General features: G+C 32.0%; 1 protein-coding gene and 1 long non-coding RNA gene across 9 annotated transcripts in view; one reads left to right on the top strand and one right to left on the bottom strand.

The window, feature by feature from the left end:
- DENND1B (DENN domain containing 1B) overlaps positions 1–26,154 on the top strand; it is a 259,555-nt gene that overhangs the window by 150,673 nt on the left and 82,728 nt on the right. For 6 of the 7 annotated variants that reach the window (XM_049112036.1, XM_049112037.1, XM_025429719.3 and 3 more), the window contains 4 exons: positions 783–883; positions 6,923–6,968; positions 11,772–11,873; positions 23,648–23,773. In XM_049112036.1, coding sequence (XP_048967993.1) covers positions 783–883; positions 6,923–6,968; positions 11,772–11,873; positions 23,648–23,773 — 375 coding nt within the window. The remainder of the gene's footprint in view (positions 1–782; positions 884–6,922; positions 6,969–11,771; positions 11,874–23,647; positions 23,774–26,154) is intronic. The other variant, XM_049112038.1, reaches the window with a different exon arrangement.
- On the bottom strand, positions 4,004–26,146 carry LOC112648288 (uncharacterized). Of its 2 annotated transcripts, XR_003128895.3 has the most exons (6): positions 26,042–26,146; positions 22,969–23,063; positions 18,049–18,243; positions 5,666–5,778; positions 4,836–4,951; positions 4,004–4,217 (listed from the first exon to the last, which is right to left on the bottom strand). It is a non-coding gene; the product is annotated as an uncharacterized LOC112648288 (long non-coding RNA). The 2 variants fall into 2 exon arrangements; XR_003128894.3 differs by lacking the exon at positions 4,836–4,951 and having other exon boundaries at positions 4,008–4,217.

The following is a 26,154-nucleotide window of genomic DNA, read 5'->3' on the forward strand; positions in this document are numbered from 1 at the left end:
AATTAACTGCTTGCCAAAACAAAACAATTAAAATGGCAATTACCTTTAAAATAGCATCAATGTATTTGCAGCTGTTGTGATATAAAGCTAGGAAACAAAATGTTAATCTGAAATGAACAGTTTAAATATGAAATTATGATATACTTGGCTTCCTGTAGTACAGCTGTCAAGCTTGGGCAGTTCGCTGGTCAATAGTGACATTCTATGTGTCAGTGAGCAGAGTCTCTTGATACCATAACCCGCAGTTCACACATTACTGAAGCTCCAACTGTCGAACATTCAAGTCCCCTGGTATTATTGCAGCTTCCAGACTCTCCTGACTGGCTCATGTTTCATTCTTTGGCAATTTGCCCTAATGATATCCCTCAGGAGCTTTCAGCCTCTCTTCCTTTCCATATTTAATCGTGGTATATTAATCTGAGTGATGCGCAAACCGTGCTGCACAAATTGTAATTTCCTACAATTTCTTCTAAGATGCTCGCCTAATTTTTCAGTTTTACTTTTATTTATGTTCTAAGTTTTGACCCCAGACACTATATTTTCAGATAGTTAAAACTGCCTCCATAAGATGCCCAAGAAGCTACTTTCCCTATTTATATATTTTTCAGAGGGGCTTTTGAACATAATATTTTTTTCTTCTGGCAGAATTGTCAAAGATAATGTGATTTAGGTAACTAAATAAATTGTTTTATGATTGTCATTAATCTTTGATAATTTGAGCATGTCTTTTTGTTCGGCGGATCAGCAGCTACTTATTGTTGTCATCCTTTTGCAAATTTTAGTTAACTGCCTGTCTCCATGGATCAGTTGCCCTGCTATACCCAATGTACTGGCAACACATATACATCCCAGTGCTTCCTCCACACCTGCTGGACTACTGCTGGTAAGATGACTTTTGCCAGACTCCTTTAAATCTAGGCTTTATCGTTAGAAAAAATTCGTTTATTTGTAGGTTGATATCTATATAGCTGAACGAAGTCCCGGAAACTTGGCTTAGAGATTACTAACAAATATTCAAAGGTGCTTTTATGAAGGGCAGAGTAATTCATTACAAAGCTACAAAGATATATACTTGGCAAACGTAAAGTTCTTTAGATTTTGTGAGGTACTTCTGCAGTCATTTAGATAATTAGATCCATAAAGAGAAACACATACAGTCTTAGTGGTGGTTAGGAAAACTGTGCAGAAGTTACACTATCAGTTAGAGAACTCAGTATCCCAGGTGTCAGGATTTGTTTGCAGAGTGTATCAGGAACCAGATTGTCTCTGTTGGGGCATGCTTTCGTTACCTTTACCTCAGGACACACTTTCCTAGACTTCTCTTCCCTCAGCAGCACACTGAATACCAGATGCCAGCAAAAGGGTTGCCTCTAATTCAGGGATTCCCTAAGTTTCTGGTTTAAATCAAAGTCTCTGCCCTAAGCCACTATGAAAAGCAATGTTGAAAAGTGTTGGGAGTAATTTTGAAAAGCTTCCTGGCGTTAGAAACAACTCCCAGTGATCTCACTGAATTTGAATTCAACTACAGCCCTAGAACTTTTCTGTTCTCTTCCTCTAGAAGAGCATTTATACTCACAGTGAGGCTGGACAAGGGTCAGAGTCTGAAACAGCCACCTTGGGATCTAGACTGGAGGGTAAAATATTCTCTTCACTGCATAATTATCTTCTGCTGCCATAGCTTAATTCTTAAGAAATCTGAGATTTTTTTCCTCCATATCATGCATGTGCACATATACACAGAGAAGGAAATAATTTTGACTGTATGTTTGTTCATTAATATGAACGAAGCTCTTTTAGAATTAGTATTTAAGTTTTTTATTTCATGAAAAGCAAATCACAGTATTTAAGTGTTAAGACAATTTAAATTTATGCATAGAGGTTTTCTATTTTTTATGACTAACCCTCTTCAGATCAAATGATTGTAATGACAACATGTATATTTGGCCACATATTGATGATACCAATATATGATATGTTTCCACAGCATGGTAATATTATTAGTGTTGATAATGCCATAAAGTAGAGTCCCAGTGATCCTCCACTGCCATTCAACCCTTTGAGTACTAGGAAAGGAGGAAGTTTGGAAGGAGACTATAAGTATTCAGCTTAATTATTTTGTGGAGTCTCACATACACACAAATCTGAGGGTTAAGCTAAATCTATAAGTAGTTTCTTCTGTATTCATTTTAGAATGGTTTTCTGTGACCACCATACCTAGTTTATATATTAGCATCTTTGAAGGCAGGAATGGCAGTTTATTCACATTGACAATGCTGTAGACATTGGCATATGCTGTTCAGTAACTACAATTTATTTGTACTAAATAATTTCTACAAAAATATTTGAAAACATATTGATACATGATTTTTTAAAATACGTGTCAAATTAGTGGTTCAAGAACTGACACTTCTAATGAACAAACCTTAGAACTATATTTTATCGTATATAATGTTACGCTATTTCAATTTTTCTGTTAAAACATTACAACCTCTTAGGAGGTAATGTCCCTTTAAGTTCAGTTGTCTGTAGTGATTACAGATTTAACTTTCTAGAATACTGTTATTTAGAAACTATTCTGTGATATAGGTAGTTCTGTGCAAATTCTTTCCAGAGATGTCTTCTTGATACTTTCTAACCCTGCTGTCAAGTCCTTTTGCTGCTTCCACTATAAGGAAGGAGGATTGTTTCATATTTCAGTCCCTCAAATTTTCTTACTAGTTTCTAACCTTGAAATAGCCTTTAGGACAAATTCTAACAGCCTCCATGCCAAACAGTTCCCTGTTCCAGAGAGCACAGCAGTGATAATCAAAGAAGGAGTTCTCTGAAACTTCCTGAACCTGAAGGCCGCAATGATAGGCTCAGCTTCTATCATAGGAACTGAGCAGTATAATGTACTTTTTTCTTTTTTTTTTCAAATTTTTATTTTTAAAGAAATAGCTGTCTAAGACTCTAGCTCTCTTCTGTCAGAAAATTTTATGGACTAACGTATTTCTTAGAGAAAATGGTTTTCTTCCCTTTGTGTCCTTGCAAATGATCTTAGAATCATACTGATCGGTATATAAAAGGAAGAGAAATGTTAGAGATTGTCCTTTCAATCTCATGGTTTCTGAATAAAGACATTTTTATATTTCACTTTAAAAATAGCACCAGGATGGAATAGATGTGTATTTGCCAGCTCTTCAGTTGATTCCAATTGATTGGAACTTTCCAAATCCTGAAATAATCCTGTCTCCTAGAAGTATTTTTGTTTGCACACCGGGTATCTCTGGTGTGACATAGACTGTGGAGAGCCATAATGCCATCTTGTGACCATGCATGAATATAACATCTGGAACCAGTAATGAAAGGCTTGCTAGTTTGTTGGCTCATTCATTCTTTCATGCATCCATTTGTATGTCAAATATTTAGTGAACACCTATTGGCCAAGCAGTGAGTATATGTGAGATAATGAGTAGAATTTAGTTTCTGCCCATGCAGTATCCACAGAGAGGAAGAAATCCACACATACATGCATGGGGCACACACATATATGCACACACAAGAGAAACACAGAGTAATACTGCAGTATTATAAGGTTTATACCAGAGGCATGTGAAAGACACATGGATGAGGCCACCTAGGAAGAAGTAGCCCACATCGCATAGTAGGATTGGGAAGGAGACTGGGAGGAAATGCCACCCTCTACATTTTTCTCTTAATCTACTAGTATAAAGGGAAGGTGGGAATTTCTATTTAACAGTTACAGGATTTCAGTTATACAAGATGGTTAAGCTGTAGACATCTGCCGCACAACATTGTGCCTATCATTAACAATATGGTGTTGCAGACTTAAACTTGTATCTTAAGAGGGCAGATCTCATGTTAAGTGTTCTTACGGGAGGGGGTGGAGGGAAGGAGAGGGAGACAGAGAGAACTTTAATGTGGTCAGTTCATGACACTGCCATACACACACTCTTAGCCTTTCTGAGTCCTTGAATGCCTAGGAAGTACTATGACTATAGGACCAGTACAATTATAGTCATCCATTATTTATTCAAGAGTGGTTGAACCACTTTTTTATTTAGGCTACCTATCTGACTCTTCTTTCTGTGAAAGGAGCAGATTTAGCTTTTAAGAGAATTTTTTTTTAAATATAAATAGAAAATTATGCTGTTGAGATTCCCTAAGTTAATACACTGCTGTTACTGTGTGCCCATGGGTGGTCTCTGTAAGAAAACCTAAAAAGAAAAAAAAAAAAAAGCTATTACATGGTAATTATTTTTGAATAAAGATTAATTGCTATGCAAAAGAAGCAGCAGTCATAACAGAGCCTTTTGTATCCTATCTTTATAAAATAACTTCATTGACAGAAAGATCTAGGACAATTTTGCATGTGGATGATAAAACATCTGTGTTGCCAGAATCTCTTCCTGACTTATTAACACCCTTCTAATTAGGAGATTTCAGCTAGGGTTGCAAAATTACTTTTGTGAGATTTCGCTGATTTAATATTAGGATGTACACATTCAGTTTTCATGAGAAAGAAAAAACTATTCAGTAAAGTCTATAAAATATAAAATTTGTCTATAAAAATGTTCTATAAAATCTGTATGCAAAACATCATAATTATTTTAGGAAATTATGCTCTAGAAGAATAACATTTGTAGTTCTAAAATCTCTATTTTTTATTTTGTTAGTAATTAGTGAGATAAGAACACATAGATACCCAGTAATCTCACAGAAAAAGTTATGAGTTACTTTCTTACTAACTTCTACATAGGAACCCTTTATTGGATTTTTATTCTAGCTTAACAACTGCTAACCATTTATGTTTTGTATTCCAAGAAATGACTAACTTTCATGAGGTTTTAAAAGTATTATCTTAGCTGTATTTCATAGGACTTCCATAGGTTAGCTACTACTTTTGGCTCTGAAGTTTTGAAGTCTGATCTACTTAATGTTCATCCAACATCTGTAAAATAGACATAATAATTGTTAATTTTAGGTGGCTTATATATTTTTTGATAAACCATTATATTAAAACGGGTGTCAAAATTGGAGATACCATGGGCTTTCTATGTTGTAAATTTTGTGGGTAGGATAAACCTAGTGTGAATTGGAAGTTTGCACAGTAACTTGGGTAATTTTGTACTGTTTGGACATGGACAGCTTGACATATTTAAGATCTTGGGATTTGCTACCCTGTTTTGTGAAAATGTTCTGAACCCAGTCGTGAGAGCCCAGAATAGTTAGTGACATATATTTTATGTCTTCTGCGGAGTCCCAAAAGGATTCCAGAGATGAGAACTTGAACAAGGGAAGTAATCAGCCTTCCTTTATTTAAGCAGAAGTGGAACAGTCCACATTTATTTCTCCTGTTTCCTTTTGAAGGCAGAAAATCTGTTAGGTCTTAAGAATATCAAGGCCTATAAATAGTTCTTAACTTTCAGTCAAGTGATCCAGAATATCAGATCAATTCCAGATGGTCTGTTGTATTAAAAATAAATAAATAAAAATAGGAAGGAACAAAGCTAAACAAAAGGGAGATAGAATCTAGTACAATAAGTAATGAACAGAATAATGTGGAGTCAAGTATAAACTTTAACCATCCTTATTTTTAGTGAATTATGGATATATATTAGTGATTAAGCCATCTTTAAATAAAGGTGGAGCTGTTTGAGGTTACCTTGAAAACTGGATCTTCGAGGTGCCTGTGTTAGCTTTATCTGTGATTGGTTCTCAGTAGCAAAATGGATATGCTGGAGTTTGGACAGCTCAACTCTGTTCGTGAAAATGATGCTTGAAAAATTAAGCAGATTCTTTGAAAAAGACTGTTTTCATTAACAAAATGTTTGCATTAAATAGAACACAGAGATGTCTATACAAGAAATGTCAAAAAATGTTATATTTTTAAATAGCTGTTTATTTGCATAATTTCTATCACCTTTGTAGACATCTGCCCATTCTCATGTTCTCTTGTTAAATAATATTTTAATTTTAAAATGTCAAGTTGGAAATTCCCTTTTTGTATTTCATGAGAAATGTTTTTGAAATTACTTGTAAGCCCGATTTTATATTACAAAAATTACTTAATGTCTGTATCGTCTGATGGAGTATAAGATCTGCAAGGGAATATATACTGTTTATATTTATATCATTTATTATTGTATCTAGCCCATAGCCCAGGTTCTAGCACCTGGTGTGCTCCACAGATTATCTGCTGAATTAATTTAGTGCTATTCTTAAACATATTAGAATATTTTGATTTGTTAAAATTATTTTATTAATAGAAGTGAAGCTGGGATAAATAGGAATATATGACATTTCAATAAAGCCTAAGGTACGTGAGCAGAAAGATAGAATAGAAAGTGAGTGATAACAGTGGAGGAGGAGCTTGGTATCTTTGTACTTCTTATTCACAAATAGTGCTTGGTAGATAGTAAGTCTCAATAAATATTTGGTGACTGACTCAAAATATTTTGGTGCCATAGTAGCACCAAAACAATGATGGTATATTAAGAAATTCATTGAAATAAGAATCTAATTGAATAAAAAAGTATATAAAAAATGAATAAATTTGATAATTAGGCTATATCTAATAGGAAGTGTATGGAAGATTTGACTCAGACTATGGCCTAAACTCTAATCTTCTTCATAAATAAAAAATTTTTTTAGGCATTACCACTCTTTAATTATAAATTATTTTGTGATTTTTATGCAAAACAACCTTAATTTAAATATATTAATGGCCTCTCAGATTAAATTTGACTTTTATATATTGAATAATTTTAAATATCTCTAATGGGCTATATTAGTACTATACATTTAATTCAATATTAAAATCTTTTTAAAAATTTAATTTTGTAAATCTTCTGAATTACTTATATTGTTGTTATAGCTTTAATGAACTTACAAATATATACATTATATATCTTTAATTTAGCGCTCCAATGCCATACCTGATTGGAATACATTCCAGCCTCATAGAGGTAAGTATCATTGAGACATGAGATACATGAGTGATAAATTAATTAATAAAAATAATAGTTAAAACAGTTGTGTTTTAAAAGAGTATCAATTGAATAGTATAAAGCAGTGACTAGCTTCATATTTGGGGTATACTTACATGATCATTTTCAAAAAGGTAATATTTGGAATAATTTCATTTTAATTTATATACTTAATGACCATCTTCAATGGCATGAAATTGAGGAAAATATGTTAATTTTGATCAAAGTCGTGAGGTAAGTTTTAAATGTTAAAATCATAGTCTTTGATGATCCACTTACTTTATGTCATGTGGGATCTTTTATATCTATTTCTTTTTCAGGCCTTATTTTGAAGGTCAGAGGTTATGTAGTTCTGAGTCATAAAGGGAAAATGTTTTTATTTTTCAAGCTACATTTATGATCCAGTTTATCAGTGTGCTTTTTCAAGATATGATTTTAATACACTAATCATGAAGTTTTAAATTAGAATATAGCTTTAAAATTTTTTTAAATTTTCAGTCCTGTTGGAGATTTAAAATTCACTAATTTTTTTGCATTGTTATTACTTCATTTCAAAATGATTTTGTGACTTGTCATCATTATAGTGAAAAACTTTGAACTTTAAATACGTTGAGCATGGAATCAGAGAGATTTCCAGAGAAGACTTGTTAGAAGATTAGATTCTAAAAAAAATAAATAAATAAACAAAAGACTTCGATCCAAACGAAAGACTTGGATCAGTTGCATGGCATCATTACATTATACTAGCTGATTTCAATTTTATTCAGTTTTCTTTCTTATTTTTTTTCTTTTGCTGATTGTGCATATTCACCTTTAAGCCAATTCCTAATTGATAACTATAACCAATTCATAATCAGTAACTCCTAAATGAGTTAGATTTGGTTTTCTCATTAGTTGTCACTGTATACACTATACATCAGTACTCACTTTGCTCATCAAGGAAGATCCCCTTGATTATTTTAAAACTTGTGAGGATCACGTCTGGAGAAGTCATGTTCCTCCTATAGTAGTCCTTCTTGAGTTAGAGAATTCTACATGTGTTCTGGTTTTGGTCATTCTCTTTTTGCAGAATACTAGGGAAACATTTGTTAAGTCATTAACAAAGAATACATTTTAATGAATTTCTTTAATAGACTTACTTTGTTTTTAATTTTGAAGTCTATTAGATAAGGTTATGCATCTCTATGTTTACTAATTTTTAGGAAACTTGTTCTTACTGGCAGTGAAAGGTCAATTTGCATAAAGCAAAACATGAATGAATAGGTACTTAGTCTATTATTTGATTTTGGAATATATAACTGGTATTTTATTCATCAGTATTTTCACTGTATAAAATCTAAGTTTAGTAGGTTGGTATGTTTCAAAGAAGTCATCAGATTTAATTTTGATATTACTGCACATCTCTTCTTAATGTATTTAATAGGACACAAATTTTTTTATTTGTGCAGATGAAAAATATTTAAAGTTTTTTATTGTACCTATTGATATTATATTTTTGCATAATGGTTTTATATCAAATTTTAAAACAACTGATTCAGCTTTTCCAAAATATTATGGAAGTGGGTGCATGTTTTAAATATCTGATTACATTTATCACACATATATGTTGGATACCTATAAAGAAAATCAGTACTTTTTCTAAGGAGCAAATTTAAGAATTTTTTACTTCTTACGGTATTGTCTTAGAGAAATGGTCCATTCTGATTTTAAATTGGCTCATGATTAAATGGGACTGTTTAGATCCATGATTAGATTAGCTGAAATGTCTGTACCTTTTATACTCTCGATTTATTGAACTGTCTTTGTAGTCAGTTCTATTTAGTTTATTTTGTTTAATAGTTAAGGAGAGGGTATATTAGGAACTTCAAGAATGTCTTTAAACCAGTTGGGTACCATTTAGAACTTTCTCCTTAATTTATTACAAGATGATACACATCCTGCAATTCCATTCTTATTATGTCATTAGTAGGCAGGTTTTTTTTTTTTAACTAAAATTTGTATCTTTTGTGCTTTTTACTTTATATTAATGGTATTACAATTAAAATGTGGATGTATCTATTTACATATTTTGTATGTGAGACTGAGCTGAATAATTTTTTAAACTTTGCTAGACTGAAGTTACAACAGATTTTTTTTTTTTTAGGAAGAATCAAATATTCCCTATTCTCTCTTGATCAAGACAGTTTCAACATACCAGCTTTACAAAGACTTCTAGACATAATTATTCAAAGATGTGAAATTAGTATCCATTTAAATCTTTCTTTTAATTATTTTTATGTAGTCATGAGTGAAATATGTCTAAAAATCTTTTTTTTTCAATGTAAATTTGCTCCCCAGAAAAAGGATAAGGAAATTTTGTTCTCCCTGAATGAGACTTTAGGGAGGAATTCCTATAAATGATGACAAATAAGTTAGTGGAGGCTACAAATGATAAGGATTGCATTATATGTTTTAAGATATACAAACAATTCTAAATAAAAGTTGTCGTAGTTTTACAAGAACATATGATTGCTGCCACTGTGTCACTTCCTTGCTTTACATGATGCACATTTGTAGTTACATTGCATGGAAGGGTTATACAGAGAGGAGATGAGAGAAAAACTTACCAACTTTAGTACCTTACTGTTGTCCTTAACAAGACATTCAGTTTCTGTCCTAATATTTTCTTATACTTGAAGAAAAAGGCAAATTCTCCTTTTTATTAGTCTTTCCTGATCCAAGCAAGCTTATGAATTTTATGAGCTATAACAATATGAGACAGAGAAAGTGGTACCATTTTGTATGGTGTAGGACCTTTTACTCTTCTTTAGAAAATAGTTAAAGCCTGTCTTGGAGGGAAACATAGCTAAAATACTGACATTAATCCAAATTTAAAGAAAGTTTTAATTACATACTACTTTTCCCTTGTTGCTTATGTAGAATCATTCTCATTGTAGTAGGTCTTCGTTGTATTGATTTATTGAAATTAATACCTTTTCCATTGTTATTGAATGATCTCTTGGACAGAATTTAATATTCAGCTATTATCGGACTTTTTTAAACTAAGGAAAACTTGGAAAAAAGTATATATTTATGTTAATACTAATCTTCTTTATTCAGAGTTTAGCATTTGTATCATCACAAAGTATTTAGGCATCATATAACCATTATTCCAGGCTATTTGGAAGAACTCATTTCAGCCTTTAACAAGTGCATTGGGTTTCTGGATTATCTTTATAGTTTCTGTTAAGGGACAACTTAGAATTGAAAGTAGAAATCAAAATTATGACACAACTTCCCCACCCAAATGCCACTGATATAAATATACTTTTGCTTATAAAATAGGTTATTTTTGTTGTTATGCTGTATGTAATTTATAGATAACTGCATATTTATATATGTAAGCCTTTTTTACATATATATATATATACACACACATTAAGGGAAAGGGAATTAGTTTATTTATAAATGTTTTGTCAATAGTGTTACAATCGTAGGTGATTCTCTGTTAATTTCTAAGAAATAGCCATCCTCTGACTCTTATTTTAGAATAATTACAATGTCTTTAACAAGATGGATTTTTAAAATCATGTGTTCCTTGATAATTCATATTATACATAGACATTATGGCTTTCTTAACACATACAAATACCGTACTCTAGACCATCATTTCCCTAGCAAATTTAACATTCTACCTAATTTGCAGATATTTGAAGTTCTAAATGGATCAGGGAAACTAGAATCTTGAGCAACTTAAAAAATTTGGTTTGGCCAATTTAAAATTTAAGATATTTAATAATTCTCAAAAATGGCCATTATTATGGAATGTCATTTTTAAAAATACTATACTGAAAAAAATACTACACTGAAATTAATTGACTTATTGCTAGCTGGCCTATACAATTAAGGAATTCTGAATTGATAGATATATTTCATTAATGAGCACTTTATTTGCATCAAAGAGTAATACTATTTGCTATCATTTAAATAAGGCAAATGGAATTAGATGATTTGCTTAAGTATAAATATCAGTTTAAATAGGAAAAAGAAACCAAAATTTCTTCTTTTAAGAATGAAAAATTTGATGAAATTCTAATTTACTATCATTAGTCCACATATTGAGAAAATTTGACCATTTGACTAAGTCGTCAAACAAAAAAGACAAGTCAATTAATCTAATAGGCTATGCAATTTGATCTTTTATATTAAATTCATGTGATAAATATTCCAACAATTCCTTATTACTGTTCTGTCATTTTTCTTATTCAACTTACAGTCCTCATCATCAGCTTACACTGAATTGATATGGAAATACAGAGAAAATATTTATTAATTTAAAACTTGGTTCACTACAGTAGTGTTAATTATTGGCTTATGTTATCCCTACAATATGATTTATGTTAAAAATAGGTATAGAACAAGCCACAAGTTCCTGTATCATAGGATTGAAATTCAGTTGATAACGGTATAAATTTTTGTGGTTTAGTATAGCTGTGCCTATTTTGTGAGTTTTTGTTGTAATATATCTTTGGTAATTATATTCAGTATCTCCAAACTAAGTCAATGTGTTTAGATGAGCAAACATTTTATTTTAAGGATATTTTACCCAATCTTCTTGAACGGTTGTAGGCAAACTTTCATGAGGCAAAGTGGTTTATATGTTCTTATAGCATAGGATTTTCCTTTTTTCTTTTCCCAAGGCTAATTATCATTAAAATAATTTTCTCTACATTTCTAAGCTCATCATAGTTTTGGAAGGAAAATATACTAAGATGTTTATTTATAATTGTGTTTTTTAAACAGAGAGTGAAAAATAAATCTTTGGAGGATGTGGTTATGTTAAATGTTGACACAAACACTTTAGAATCACCATTTAATGACTTGAACAACCTACCGAGTGATGTGGTAAGTCTGAAGGTTATTTTGTGGTGAACATATATCTCTCTATATATATATCAATATATATGTTTTCTCCTGGACCCTTGTATTACCAAGACTTATTTTTCCCAATTTTCTATCTGAAATAAAAGGGATGAGTATGTGCATGGGTGTGAGAGGAATCTGTGTAGATTCTATATTTAATATTTTCTACCTTTTGGCAGTTGAGATGTTGAATGGAACATCCTATTCCTATTGTAAAAGTAGGATCATAATTAAAAAGCTAGATGCATTCATTAGGCAGAGTTTCTTTAAACCTAAGTCTCTTCATCTCATCTTAATCATTATATTACAAAGTAGGCATTTCTGTCTGCCTAGTGGCATGTCTTGCAAAAGAATGAGAGAGTTTTTGAAGGCAAGGAGAAGAAGGGGGCCAATTACCGGCTTTTGCTTCCCTGCCACCTGCCAGTGCTTTTCCTTTTAATTAATGATCTGATGGCACTGGTCAATATAATAAGAAATGCTTGTACAGTTGGGGTCAGAAAATTCTGGCTTTGATCTCCCTCAACTTTTTGAAACATTTATTTGTTTTCTCTAAATTATTTCAGTTTTATTTTAATCTTTTCTATCCTGCTGAGGGCCTCAAGAATGAAAACCTACACTGTTTGTCATTTGCTTTGGCAGAGCAAAGACTGCTTACTTAGAATTCTATTTGTAAATTAAACTGCAAACCCAGTTTGTCATAAAAGACATCTGATCCTTTTGAAATGACGAAAACTGTCTTTTGTCTGTAAAGGCTGATAAATTAAGTGCCAGTTCTCTTCTGGTCTTTGATCTTGCAGAGGGTTTGTGTGTGTGTGTGCATGTGTGTGTCTGCAGCTTATAATAGGATATATTCTGTATTTCATGTTAGATAGTCACCAAAACTGCATTTTTGGGGCCTTCGTATTCCTTAGAACGGTGCAAAAATGCAGACTTCCACTGTTTCTGTATGTATATTAATGGCTATTAAGAAATATCTTAATGACATAGTTCTAAGTTAAAAATAACTCTCCTAAAAAACTCCAGTTTTTTTAGGGATAGTCAAATTTGAAAATAAAAATCCTTCGTCATATATTTTTCTGCATTATGCAAGTACTTTGAAATCATTATCAGGGAGTTTGAAAAAGTGAATTTAAAAATTTTGAACAAAAAATACAATGATACTGACTTTGATTGTTTTTATAGCTAGTGATGGGAAAAATGTGATTTTAAAGTTAAAATCAGATTATCTATGCCCGTAAATAAACTAAAATACTTGCTGACCTTGAAACAAATTAAATTGAACTACTTTATCTTACTGTAGTAAAATTTATGCTATGTATGAACAAATCCAAACCCAGACCAGTAAAGAATTATATTATCTTTTAGCTCATTACAAGTAGATTGCCTCATTATAAAAATTTTGCAGAAGCTGCTAGAAATGATTAGAGTTATTAACTTAGAAATTCATCAAAAAATTCTTCATTGGATAGGAAAATAATTATGAAATAAAGTCCCAACTACAATACTGTCTTTATGTACAATGCATTTCCTACTGTTAATGCCCTAAGGAGAAAGGATTGTTTATTTAAAAAAAAAGAAAGAAAGAAAGAAAGAAAGAAAATGAAAAAAGAGAAATAAATCAGCTTTTTTGTGTCATTAAAATTTTTATAGTCAATTTTAATGATGGCTGATTTTATTTCCTTGAGAAAAACAATCCTTAATAGTAATTTTTTTATGGGTGATTCTTTTTTAATTCAGAAGTACTACTTTCCCAGTAGAATTAGTTTGATATTAAGACATTTACTTTAAAATAAAAGGAAGTCAAATAGTACTCATAAAATACAAGAGCCTAAAAATGTAAAATGACAGGAGGAACCATCTTGTTATTTATTTATAAGGAACAGTTAACTGTTTATAACCAAAATATCATAAAAATCATAAAAAAGGCACACTGCAAGGTTCTATAGATATAACCATGCGTATGCTTGAAATTAAAGAGTGCAGACTTACAGACAAATTTGAAAAATGAATAAGTGGATACAGCCGTGGAGTGGAACTAGGACCATTTGCTGAAAGTATATGAGTAGTTTTAAAGTTATGGTCATTTTCTAAAAATATTTTAGGTGATTGTTTAACCCCTCTCTAATAAATTTAGCTTTTTCATCAGTTTTACAAGAGCTATCTCTTATAGTTCTGTAGGAGATATGATAAAGTATCACATCATACTTTCTCTAATTATAAATGTTTTAAATGAGATGTGTTAAAATTACAAATGATCTTACTGATTTTTTTTGTGATCTGAATTAACAAAATCACTTGAATCCTGAAAAATATTACTACTGGTATTGTTTGATTATTTAATAAATTAACTGATATTTAAAAGGGGGCCTTTTAAAATCATTCACCAAAGCGTTTAAATTATACTTAGAGGCTAGATGACTTTCTATGCATGTGCACTCTATTATTGTGTCAGCTTGACCAGTGGTCTTGGCTGTTCAAAGGTCAGTGGTCACAGTTGTCCTGAATTACTAGTTCTTTTTTCCTGTGGACCCTCTGCTGTGTTGCATGCTGTAATCTTCTTAATGGCTTCATTCCAATATTCACACATAATATTTTAGATTTATTGACTGTTAGAAATACTACCATGCCAGTAGCAGTTCCGCTACTCTTAAGGTATTTAAAATTGGAAAAATAAATCAGGGCAAAGCTTTCAGGAATCCTTTGTTTTCTTTAAGGGAAGGGAAAAAACTCTCTTCCTGTCTTCTGACAAGAACACTTGTTTTTCGATTTCATCATTTCACTATAGATTTAGATCATTAAAAGAAAAAAACAAATGTTATTGAGAGTGATTTTAACGATACTGATTATTACATGGATATCTGTTAAAAGCAGTAGATCCATTAAAATATACTTTTGTAGTTTTCTGTCTAAATGCATTGTGATTTTATTTTTTAGTGGCTATGTCAAATATAGATACCTTCAAACATGTAAGTTGAGTGTTTTGAAATAAAAAATTTTAGGGCTATGTAACAACATCAGTTGAATTTATCAGTGTTACTGTGGTATGTTTTTAAATGTGGGAAATTGAAACAGTTGAATTAAATCCATTTGAAATTTCAAGTGAGTTCATTTTAGTCTAAGAAAATGTACTACTGAGACCTCCTCTTTTCCAAATATATACACAAATTTAGTTTCAATTACATAATAATTTAAAATGTACTGTTTCTAAGGTATTACTGCTCATTTTAATTTTTATCATTAATATTTTAAAGTAATTTGGAGAATTGTTAACTATTTCAAAAATAAATAGGGAAACTCTTGTTAGAAAATTAAGCTAATTAGAATTATAATGGGATTTAAGAAATCTCTTCATGAGAAAATTAAGTTAAAACAATTTTAAACTAATTCTTATAGATGAAAGCAAGTTAAAATTGACATCTGAAAAAGTTACATGCATTAAAATATCCATTACCAGAAAAATGAATTTGGCCTATATTGCTTAACTGTCTTTAAATAATTTTAACTCATTAGATTGTAAAAAATATTATTCTCTCAGGCCATACTTATCCCTATTTTAGGTAAGATGAAGACATAGAAAGTATACTGTTGATGATATTTCTAGAGCTTTAGTTTATATAGTTTGATCCTCTCATACTTATGCCCCAAATACTAGACCATGGTACCTCTCCTATAAACATGATATACAATGTAATGAGTAATTGTTTTGGACTTTTATATAAAAGCTTACTCTCTATTCTAATCTTGGTGAAGAAATATCAGTATGTTGTATTTTATTTAAATTAGGATTGTTAACACTGTTTTAAGAACTTATTTTTATCTTACATATAATCTACTGGAAAATGATTTTTTATTTTCTATTATGAGAATTTGTAGGACTTTTAGTACACGTAAGCATTATTGTACAATTCCCTATAGACCCTGATATGTTATAGGATAGCTACATTTAGTTTAAAGCATATTTAATTACTAAAAAATTGAAAATACTTTATTATAAAATGGGGCTATCTAAAATACTGTTTCTTGTAGTGACCCTTTGGAGAATCACATGAAGGAAAGGTTAATGGTTTTATTTTGCAATGAAAAGAAAAGACACAAATTGCTCTGAATCACCAAAAATCATTAAATTAAAAGCCTAAAGACCTAGAGAAAAGCCCCAAATTTCTGACTTGAAGTAAAATTTTAAGATACCTACTTTCAAGTGTGTTAATTAATTTTGGAATAAATTTGGAAAATAATTGGCTATTTTAGAGAATTTTTTTAAAATCAGCTTTTTAAAAAATATGTAAATAAATTTAACTCTTGCAACTATGTGAATAGTTAATAGATATGTTTAGTTTGTTGGATATTTCCTCTAACCTAACATGAAGGCTTAATATGTTAAATTGTCATAATATGTGTTATAAAGAAAAAAAAAAAGACCCCAGAGAATATTATATTAGTTCCAGGTTTGCCATAGCTCTGCTCTAATCCTTATTATATTTAGCAGTAAATAAATTCCTCAACAAATTTCTGGAGTGGTCAGGTTAGGAAGGTAACCTAATTTTATCCAAGTTCTAGAGTAATTATGAGAAGTATTTTTTTTTTTTTTTTGGTTTGATAGAGTAGACTTCAGGAGACAAATACTGCTTTCAGTTTTCCCCTAGAGAAATGCAGTTATGCTCTCTCCTCAATCTCCAGCTGTTAGAATTCAGACACATAGATGCACGTAGCCCCTGCCACAAGCCTTAGTGCAGGGCTTTGTAAATAGTAGGCATTCAGTAAATAATGGTTGAAGGGAAACATAATTGCACTTCTTTTATCTCTGTAATAGAAGTTGCTTTTTAAAGTCCCTGTGTAGTCACTTCTTAGAACATTTTATTAGGATTTTTTCATCTGACTCTTACAGTAATGAAAAGAAGAAACCTGGATGCATGTTTAATATATACTTTTTCGGCCGTGCGTGTAACTTACTTCCTCTCTCTGGAAAGGGAGACCATGTTGTAATGGCAGTCACTGTGCTTCTGCATACTACTTTGGGTGTTTGAGGAAACTCACTCTTCTTTTAAATATTTTCAGAGATGTGACTGGTTATAAGAGATTTTTTTGTTGTTTGTAAGTAGACTATAGGTTTTGCTATTTTTTGTATTTTCTTGGTGTGTATTTTTTAGCTGCATTTTAAATACAAAAGCAAAAGAAAACAAAAAGCAAAACTCAAAACCTTAATTAATTCTGGGCTTCCAAGCTATATTTTTTAACTGAGTAAGAGAATCTATCCCTCCCACTGCAGTGATCCAGACTTTAGCAGTTCCCTCCTCCTTGTCTCTGTACCTTTGCCATTTTAAAGTTGATTTATAGTTTGTTACTCTTAGTGATTTTAAGTACTCATGAAGTTCCTTGGCTTTCTCATGGGTTTTCATTTCCAACTAAATTACCTAGCCTTTCTCCGAATGTCTTTTTTCCCCGTATCATCTTAATAGCATGCTTCTCTCTGTTCTTTTTTTTTTTTTTTTTTTTTGCTTCTCTCTGTTCTTAATGCTAGTACATACATACATATGCACATACATACATATATACATACATATTTAATGTAAAGACCTTAATTTTGGCTTTAAAAATAATTTCCAATTTGTTTCTAGCCCTTTAAGTTCATGGCTTTCCCACATTCAAAAGACCTTTTGTATGTATGATATTATGAGCACTGTCATAATAGTGGTTTCCGGATCTTGCTGATAATATAATGACTTGGTGAACTTTTAAATGAATTATGTTCCTGGGCCCCATCACAGATATTCTGATCCAGTGAACTAGAGAAATTATTGTAGAAGTGTGACAGTTTGCTACTTACATATTTATTCATTCATTCAGTCATTCAAATATTTATCAAGCACCTACTATTTGCTTGTATTATGCTAGGAGCTGAGTGAACAGGAAGACATAATATACTGCTCTCATGGAACTCACATTCCATTCATCTAAATGCAACCACATGGCCACACCGTGTCAGAAGGGATGTTGAAAAATAGCTGGGTCAAGGTAACTGGGTTGAGCAAGTGCCAGTCAAAACTTAGGATTTCTCTTACCAAAGAAAGGGAGAGTGGATGTTGGTGGACTAGCAGTCATCTCTGCAATAAGTAAGCTAAAATGAAAATTATTTTAGCCAAACTGATATCATTCTTACCAGTTGAAAAACTCAGATCAGCCATTTGTGGTCCAGCTGAGCTCAGCGTGTCAACATCTGTTTCCAGAATTGGCCTGAATGATGAGTATGAGTAAGCATTGCAGAGTAGCAGTAGGAGGAGGAATAGCATGTACAAAGGTTCTACTGTGGGGAAGAGGTTGGCAAATCCAAGAAATGGAAGGAAATCTTGTATAGCTGCAGTAAGATGAACAAAAGAGTTATGCAAAATTAGTTTGTATGGGACACTTGGGTAGCTCAATGTTTGAGCATCTGATGCCTTGCATAATGGAGCCCCGCACTGGGGGCTCTCCGCAGGGAACCTGATTCTCCTTCTCTCTCTCTCTCTCTCTCTCTCTCTTTCTCTCTCTCTCTGTGTGTGTCTCTCATGCATAAATAAATAAAATTTAAAAAGAAACCCAAAATGAGATTGTAGAGATATGCAAGAGGTGCTATCATAAAGGATCTGTAGCTCTTGTTAAGGACATTTGGACTTTATTGGAAATTCACTGGAGATATTTAGCAGAAGATTGGTGTGATCTACTTTAACTTCGAAAAATCTCTTCTTTGGGTCTGGGTCCTGAAGATGACTGGGAATAAGCAATGAAACAGGAAGATCATTGAGACCATTTGCAGTAATCTAGGTAGAGATGCTAGTTGCTTGAACTTGGTAGTGGCAGGTATGTAGAGAGAAGTGGACAGATTTGAATCTCCATCAGAGGTCTAATTTACAGTGCTTGGTGATGTATTGCATGTGGGTGATGAGAGAAAGGGTGAAGTGTTGAGGAGGACCTGCAAGATTCCTCTTTGAGTTACTGAATGAATGGAAGTGACATTGATATTATAGACACTGGCCTGACATTGGGCTTGAGGTGTGGGATAAGAGCAGTTTGGTTGTCTTAATTTCATAATGGCTTCTGAAAGGAAAATAGTGAGAACTGGCCCTGTATTAATTGAAGTTCTAAAAAAAATAATTTAGGTTTTGATAGGTAATTTAAGCATACAAAGAGACAATGTAATGATACCCTCCACAAATATATCTTATGCTTTTCATTTGATATGGTTACTGTTTTAATCCTAAAGTAGAAGCTTGCTAGAAAATTAAGAAGGTAAAGTTAATTTTGTTTCTAAAAAAAAAAAAAAAAAGAACATTAGAAGGATTAAAGAATGTGGGGATTTAAAATCTGATTCATGTACTGACCATAATATGTTTCAAGGGAGAATAAAATATTTTATCTTCGTAACTTTTTTCTAAAGCGGATAATTATTTGAAGCTGCGACTTTTCTAAATGTGTGTGGCTTCTCCAGTACAGTGTAGTTACATCAAAGGAGGTATTTAAAACCATCAGAGGGGTGTTTTAGAGTTGTGTAGGTTATCTAAATACTATTTCTGGACATTTATTTTTACCTTCTGTTCTTTACCCTCATGTTTATTTTGTGATCCAGAAAGCAAAATTAAAATTTCTGGGTAGAGGGGTTAATTTACATTTCGTGAAAAGACACATCTAAAAGTCAAGAGAAAAATCTGTCACTTCTCTGAAAAACTTAGCTCCTTTAATAGGTTTTCTCTTCCTAACTCCCGGTTGCATAATTACTTCCTTACTCACACTGTGTGCACGTGCCTTGCACTCTTTTAATTTATACCTGTTTGTTATGTTTACTCATGTAATTCCCTACTTTTATTCATAGTCACTTTAGTGTTAAGAGGGTAAAAGTGGAGAATTGGTGGTAATATTATTCATGTTGCAGTGAACTCCCGCTGTGCTAAACCCAGGTTATAATTCCTCCAGTGGATGGATGCTTAGAAGGCTGAATTCTCGCTGTGTGAAAGGAATTTAAACATTTGATAAGAGTGATGAAATTATGTCTATTTCTGAAGTTCTTTTCACTGTTTAACTTTTTTGGGAGTCTAGTATAATACCTAATAAGACTTAAAAAGATAATTTATTTACAGACTAAAGAATGACATAATAAAATCAGATGTCAGTTTTCAAGTAATCCTTAGCCATTGGAGATTGAGGCTTGCTTACTTTCTTAAGAATAAAAAAAGAAAAAAAAGAATAAAAAAAGAAAATAGTGGATACTTTTTTGGTATCACATAATGGGATTGTGTGGTAATAGCCATGTGACTAAAGTTACCAATGCTCTTCTGGGTTCAGGATTACATGTGACTATAAACTTTGGGATTCCGGGAGAACATGTACATTTATTTCCTAACTAAATTAAGAAGTTTGGAAGTTAAAAGAGAAAATGCTATTTCCCAGACCAAATATTGAAAAAGTACAAAAGAGACACCACCGTTTTTATAGATAGAAACTGCTAAAAGCTAATTAGCACTGCAAAGGGCATTGGCAACTGGTGATAATTTACTCCAGTGATCCAAAGGACAGGGAAACAGCAAGGTTGACCCAGTCACTTTATATTAGAGTCATATCTTTCTGTCTAAAACTGATTTTAAAAACTATATTTCATTTTTACAAGCTATTTTTGAGCATTCATTTGTGCATCTAGAAACCACTTAATTCACCTGCTCTCTTGGTCTCTGAAAAACAGGAACAACTGTAGATCTACCTACTGATAGTCAAAACCTGCCTAGAAGAGGTCAAGGAAAACCTCTCTTCCAGCAGTTTGTAAAGCTTGAAATAATGTAGAAATAGGCAAAGAAACAAAGTGACCATATTTCTTACCAGGCAATGTTTTAGTCTCACATCTCTATATGAAATTAGATAGTATGCTCATGTAGAATAGTACTGTTCAATGGAAATGTGAGCCACATATGCAATTTTAAATTTTCTGGTAACCACATTAAAAACTAAAAAAAATAGGTGAAATTAATTTTTATATATTTTATTTAACCAAATATTCAAAAAAAATTTTGTAATGAAATCACTACAAAAATTATTAATGACATATTTTACCTTTTGGGGGCTATTAAGGTCTTCAAATTTCAGTGTGTATTTTACACTTAAATCCCTGTTTGGACTAGTCACATTCCAAGTGGCTACTGTATTGGACAACACAGTTCTAGAACAAATGTTTTCTTTTTTTTTTCCTATTTTCTGCAGAGCTCCTGAGGGAGCTCAGAAACTACACTGACTGGCTAATTTTGAAGATGAAGGCCCCATATTTACGGTTTCGTTAGGTAGGGCTTGTGGCAATATGATTAATATCCTAGATAGCTTAAGCGGTATTGAATTCAGCACTGAAGGATTTGGAGTAAAGAAGGCTAAGGCATGGTTTGACTTACCTCCATTCTCTGTGGGCATGTATTATGATTATCTTAAGAATACTCGATTTGTGGAGAACTGAATTATCAATTTCATGTTTTATAGAAGAATGCACTTTGAGGAATTTTCTTTTGCAAAGATGTAAGTAAAGCATGACATTTAAAATAGTTTTTTTATTTTTAAAAGTAAAATTTGAAAATAACCCAGCCATTTACTTTTTATAATACATAAGATATACTTCCATCATTAGCCTTTTTTGGGGGGAGCAGTTTTTAAATACACGTGTTGATATTCATTCCCATTGGTTTTCCTTAAAGACATTTAAAGCTTAAAAAATGACATGATTATAAACTTTAGAAATAAGACATTAAGTCATAAGATATGGTTTTTCATCATCTAGCTATATTTATTGTTTGAATAGGTGGGTTACCTAAAAATGTGCATTTATTGAGTTTAGATTTTAATAATAAAAACTTCCTCTTAAATGAATCCTGATTTATGCACTTTGTGGGCTAAATGAATTAGGCTCCAAACTTTTATCTGAATCTATGGAGCTTGGATATAAATTGAAAAGATCACAGCTATGGGGAGAAGACCTATACTGCAAAGGCCTTTCTGCATAGATTATGAACATCATAACTCAATAATTTTTTCAAAACTGTGGTTATAATTGGACCCAATGGGGGTCTCTTTCTTTGATCAGATCACAGTAACTGTGACTTTACACTGGAAAATGTCACTACTGTGAAGGTTTATCACCTGTAGAGCTGGTCTTTCCTCTGATGCTGTGTTCATTTCTCATTAGCATTATTCAAAGTTTAGTTGTTAATTAGGTTGACACTTCAATTACAATCATCATCTACAGGAATAGCCAGGGCTGCTTGCATAAAGAAATTTAAAAAATACCATTCTTTGCATATATATGTAAAGGAGAAACGACATTATTTTGTTATCTGGTAGTTTCATAAGGGTAAGGATATGCTTCGTTAAGGGAACAATCCAACCACAATTTCTCCCACCTTTTTTTTTTTAAGATTTTATTTATTTATTCATGAGACGGGGGTGGGGGGGGGGGCAGGACAGAGACACAGGCAGAGGGAGAAGCAGGCTCCATGCAGGGAGCCTGATGTGGGACTTGATCCCGGGACTCCAGGATCAGGCCCTGGGTTGAAGGCGGTGTTAAACTGCTGAGCCACCCGGGCTGCCCCCGGTTTTGTTTTTTTAAGAAAACAAAGTTTTTATGTGACTTCATGTTCCCATGTAAAGCATCAATAAGGAATGTATATGAGCACCAATATTTTTTAAGTGTAGGGAGTGTGGTTTTCCATAATGTGTAAAGAATTGGTCAGGTGAATTAGATGATAGGAACATATCACATCGCTTCCCCTTAAAAAAATAAAAGTATACATCAGGAGTTTGACTAACCTATAAAATACTCATCTGAGTAAGGGCCATTCATAAATAATACGCATTCTCTAAGATAATAGAACCTGAAATTGAAGGATCAAAATGTTTTAAAAATTTAACAAATTTAGATGCTTGAAAAAATTATGCAAACCCTTGGGTAATAAATTTTTCTTTGATTTAAAAACATTTTAATCTGATTACTGGCTTATAAGGCAATGACATTGAACACAAACCCAGCACACTGTGATGGAAAAAACTGGACAGAACTGGGTTGAAATCTCAGTCTTACCATGTATTTCCTGTATACTGAGGACCAACTGATTCACATCTTTGAGCCCCTGTTTCTTCATTCATAAATGGTAATATGAAGTCTTTTTTAGAAGCCTGTGAAAATTAAATGAGACAGTGTATAACATGTGCATAACCTACTCATGATAGGTTCTCAATCACTTTTAACTTCTCCCCCCTCTTTTTGTCTAATAATGGTGAAAACTGTTCAACAAATGACTAGAAAATTACATATGCAAATGAGGCTTCCAAAAATAAAATTAAATGGTAAGTGATCCTGGAGGACCTGTGTAACAAATAACCTTACATGGCAGAAATGAACGATACCCAACCGGCTTCATCTCAAAACAAGTAGACACATGTTGTAATTGCTAAAAATCTGCAGAAAAGTGGCTCACAAGCAGTTTACTGTAAAATAATTAAAGCTTATTTATGTCAAGAGGCCTTGGGAAAAAAAGAGAGCATAAACCAATTTGCATTAGCACGTTACTATGGGCTCCTGCTTTCGTTTCAATTAACAGACCAGCAGGTGCTCTCTGCAGTTAAAAAGATAAGCTATCTGGGAGGAGGATGAGTTTTTGGCTGACCTGCAGACACTGTGGTTTGCCTGCTGATTGGGTTCGTACCTCGCTGTACCAATTTCTGAGGTGTTAATTTAACTGTTCCTCTCTGTCATGCAGGTCTCGGCCCTGAAAAATAAACTGAAGAAGCAGTCTACAGCTACGGGTGATGGAGTAGCTAGGGCGTTTCTTAGGGCGCAGGCTGCTTTGTTTGGATCCTACAGAGATGCACTGAGATACAAACCTGTAAGCATTTTATTTCATCCCTATTTTAACTTGCTTTTTTATGGTTCTTTGGAATGGGGCAGAAAAAAGAAACATTTTAATATCACACATGAAAAAAGTATCATAAAGGTCTTTCAAAATCCAAAATAATATGCTTTAAGACCTTATGTTCTGTGTCCAATTCCTTGACTTTTCAGTTTTAGTTCTTTTAGTAACCTTCAGTTACTGTTTCCCACATTCTTTTGCACATCATCTTACATGGTGTTCTCAGTTGCCTCCCTCTTAACTAATTAATGAATTGTGTTAATGCATTTTAATGAAGGTACCTGATCTTAAGATTTTGAAGAAATTAACCAGACATTTGGGTTTTATAGATTAGTGCATTTAGAAGTGACAAAATGAAAGTTTAAAAATATTGGAGCTTGCAAATTTTGCAGTATTTGGAAGTTTATTGTCTTCCTATTCCATAACACTTTTCTGAGTGGGCTTATCTATTTAGCATATGATAACTCATTTTGGCATTTCTTTTTGTTTTAATACCCTAAAAATGATTATTCTGTAGAATTGTAGCCAGGCAAATTTTTACATAGTCCAAAAAAGGTATAAATAAAAATATATTTGTTTCTTTCTCTGGATTATTGGTTAAATATGTTAGTTGATTTTAATGAAAATAGCTACACTGCCCTTCCATGACTGAATGAATAAATTGTAATGGATAAAAAACACTCAGTAATTAGTAGTAAGACCTGCTATCTACTAGGAATTCCACTGTTCTTAAGCTATGTAATTTTGACCCATTTCCTTATCTTTGTAGACTTTGATCGTCTCATTTGGAAAATGAGAATTCTTACTCTTTCCCGGTCTACTTTTTCAGAATTGGTGTGTGAACCCTATCATAAGCTATGAAACACTACACACAGTGAATGGGTTATATCCTTTCTAAACTGACTTCTCAATTAGTAGTTCCCACCCAATGACTCTTACATCTCTGAGGAGTTACTGAGTTACTAGGAGTCCTTAAATGGATAGGCAGATCAACTGCTGTCTCTAGAGAAGTACATATGTCTAATTTGCATGCTAATCTTTTTGAAATATGTGTCTATTTTTTAAAGCATTGTAGAAGTCATAATATTGCACATAGTATACAATGAGGGAATCACATGGGAGAGTCTTTAAAAATCATTGACAGTTAGATGGTTTCCTTTTTTAAAAGACTGGAAACCAGTCATCTATACTAATAAAATTATAAAAATCATCCAGTTGTCAAATTTTTTTAAAAAACATATTGATTTCAAGTTTACACTACAGGAGGGAAATTTAGAAGTATCACTTAGCTTAAATTTTGCCACATTTAAATAATTTTTAATCTTTGCAGGCTACATTTTTGTTTTCCTTTTTAAATATGTGAAGGACTTCAGGTTTGAGGAAAGCAAATTGAAGAGAAAATTTTCTTAAATGATTTAAATAATCAGTTGAGAAGCTAAGGGTCCAAGATTTCAATGACTTTGGCTTGCTTTTTTTAATCTTCAAAGCTAAATTTCCAATTTCTATAGGAAAATACATATTTTCATCAGGGAATATCTTTCCTGTTTATCAATCACATCTTATTATAAATTTGTTTGTTAAATTATCTACCTTTTTTCTTTTTATTTTTGGTGTTTTTTTCCTTTTTTCTAGTAGTTCTTTCTGGAAGTTGAGGGACAGTATTTTCATCCTATATGTTTTCTACATTTCTTTTGACTCAATCTTGAGTGAAAGTTTAATTTTTAAAGTATATTAACTATATTTAAACAATTTTTTTTATTTTCCAAAGAAATAGTTTTTAAAGAAAATTATTTGTTTCTTTGTTGTGGATATTTTTGTTGTCATTTAGGCATTATCTTTAATTACTCTATATTTTACTCTATATTTTAATTCATTAAAGGTACATTTTAATGAATTACTCTATATTTTAATTCATTAAAAGTACATTTACTTTTTATTTTGTTAACTCTTTTGGACATTTATATAATAGGCATATGTCTTTAATATACTTTGATTGATATTTTAAAAAAGAGCCACATTTAGAAGTTCGAGTTATTTCATGGTATTGTCTCTTTTCATAAAATATCTCAGTAGTATCTTCTAGCTATTAGGGTACAACTGGAAAAAAAAACATTACTAAATAGCTTTAAATGAACACTTCTTTTAACAAGGTATTACTTTTCCAAATTTCATGATTGTTTATATACATATAAAAGCACATCATTCTTTTTATTATGTTATCTCTCTCGCCTTCCAAAACCAAACCTGTAGATTAGGCCTATGACTGTCCTTGCAGGTCTTGGGGATGGCCAGGCACTCTGTCTGTCTTGACTTCTTTTCCTAAACTTTGACCTCTGTGCTGAGAATTCTGCCTGAAG

This window comes from Canis lupus, chromosome 7 (genome assembly GCF_003254725.2).
Source record: "Canis lupus dingo isolate Sandy chromosome 7, ASM325472v2, whole genome shotgun sequence".
In the NCBI taxonomy this organism is placed as follows: domain Eukaryota; kingdom Metazoa; phylum Chordata; class Mammalia; order Carnivora; family Canidae; genus Canis; species Canis lupus.